At 40.4% G+C, this 2,151-nt stretch overlaps 1 protein-coding gene across 1 annotated transcript in view; it reads left to right on the top strand.

Moving 5' to 3' along the window:
* The first annotated feature begins 12 nt into the window (after nucleotides 1-12).
* Nucleotides 13-2,151, top strand: part of INTS7 (integrator complex subunit 7) — a 21,914-nt gene continuing 19,775 nt past the window's right edge. The window contains exons 1-2 of the mRNA XM_010143436.1: nucleotides 13-161; nucleotides 1,006-1,152. Coding sequence (XP_010141738.1) covers nucleotides 13-161; nucleotides 1,006-1,152 — 296 coding nt within the window. The remainder of the gene's footprint in view (nucleotides 162-1,005; nucleotides 1,153-2,151) is intronic.

The raw sequence follows: 2,151 nt of genomic DNA on the forward strand, positions 1-2,151 counted from the left end.
TATCTGAAGCAGATGTTGCTGTCTGGTTTAGGCCTCAGGTCTGGCAAGCTCGGGGAGCAGTGCGAAGCCGTCGTCCGTTTTCCCAGGCTCTTTCAGAAATACCCTTTCCCTATTCTCATTAATTCAGCCTTCCTGAAGCTGGCCGATGTTTTCAGAGTGGGGTAAGTGGCATCAGTCGATTTCTGTACGCTCGAATCTGATGTGTAGTGATGCCCTGTACCCTGGAGCAGCGCTGCGTTGGAGTCTGGGCAGTGGTGAGGTTTTTCTGCTTGCCTGGTAATACCACAGTGGTGCCCACTCTCCTGAGGGCAAGTTGTGCTTGCTTGAAGCTGGCTTAAGTGGCTGTGAGTGACCAGTGACCCAGTTTCTTTCCATCTGTCCTGATTTGAGGATTCACTTGCTGATTGTTTTGAGTTCACTGGTGTAAATTCTGCCTCATAGGCTCGTTCAGAATCATAATTAATAAATTGATGAATGATGGTATGTGCAAATCCCATCTTTAAGGAGTGTTAATAACAGAGCCCAAAGTGTGACTTTTCCAAGTGCCTCATGTCTAAGTGATGTATGTGATGGATTAGAGCTTACAAAGGTACCTATTGCTATTGTGGAATCTTCACTGTTGGCTCCAGGAAGGAAAAGAATTTCACTCGCACCTGGCAAAACTTTTCTGTCTTAGCCCTGGACATGCTTTTTTAGCAAAATTAGATCACTTAGTGTGCACAAAACAGGCATCTGCCTACGCTCCTTTTCATTGGTGTCAGCAGGTTCATTTCCCTGGAATTTGACATAAATTTGATGCTACCCGTACTAGAAAATAAAATAATAGTGTGTAATAGTGACTTTTTTACTTTATCAGCCTACTTAAATATACTGTTCTAAAGCATAGGTCTTCCCTTGCTTTAATTTACTTGCAGAAGGATTTTTAAAATAATTTTGCATTTAAAATGTTTGAATTTTTTATTATAAAACAGCCTGACAAAGAAATGTGTGTGTTTCTTCTAATAGAAACAACTTCCTGAGGCTATGTGTGCTAAAAGTTACTCAGCAGAGTGAGAAACACTTAGAGAAGATCCTAAACGTGGATGAATTTGTCAAAAGAGTTTTCTCAGTAATTCATAGCAATGATCCAGTTGCTCGGGCTATTACACTTCGGTACGTATGACATAAATGAACCTAATTTAATTCCAGTCTCTGACTAATTATTAGCATGGTAGTCTGGAATATCAAAATCTGCAACTATCATGAATGGAAAGTGGGAGGTGTCTTACGGGTTGCCTGTAGATCAAAGGCATCTGTCTTTAAAGGGTGAGAACGATAACGATCTGCAACCAGAAGAGCAAGGTTGTTAAGCATTTCTGATGGTGAGAATTTTGTGGATGGTGCTGGTTGAAACAGAATTTGCAGCACTGAGATTTGGTGAACTCAAGAAAAGGAAGCTGTTGTGTGCATAACCCAGGCAGTAGTTAGATGCGACATATCGTATGTTGCCTACGATTTATTTAGACCAGCACGGAAAGGAAAGTGCTTCCTTAACATGTCAAAATAATTTTTGTTAATTTGTAGGCAAAACTTATGTGAATCTTGTTATGCTTGCACCTATTTTGCATTTATTGCTGTCCTAATCTTCGAAGAAAGTGCCATCATGTTACTGATTGCTTTGGACTTCATGGGAATCAAAGAAAAAAAAACCAAACTAACTTTGATGTCACTGTCCTGCTGCTTTGGTGGCTGTGTCTCTAACACTATCCGACATGATCATCTTAACTGCATCTTCCGGGTCCTGTGGCTGTGAATTCAGATGTGAAGAGAGCTCTCTTTTTTTCTTCCTTTGTATTTTTTTCATCTAACAATCTAGAACTGTTACTGATTTCACTGTTGAAAGATGGGAAGCACTAGCAGGGGTTTGTTGGGTTAGCTCATACATCCATTTCTTCATTTGATATTTTACTTGAGATTAGGTTTTCACCCTCTGGTGTCTCGGAAATCTGTAAATACAGTGTATCTGCATGGTTTCTTGTAGTTCCACTTTAGTTGTTGACTGGTATTGAGGGCTGTCTTTACAGGCCTCTAGAAGTCCCAGGAATCTGCTCAGTTTGAAAAAATACTTAAATTGCTAATCAGTTCACAGATTGCATGAGATGCTGTTGGTTC

Source organism: Buceros rhinoceros, unplaced genomic scaffold (assembly GCF_000710305.1).
Source record: "Buceros rhinoceros silvestris isolate BGI_N320 unplaced genomic scaffold, ASM71030v1 scaffold31929, whole genome shotgun sequence".
Classification (NCBI taxonomy): domain Eukaryota; kingdom Metazoa; phylum Chordata; class Aves; order Bucerotiformes; family Bucerotidae; genus Buceros; species Buceros rhinoceros.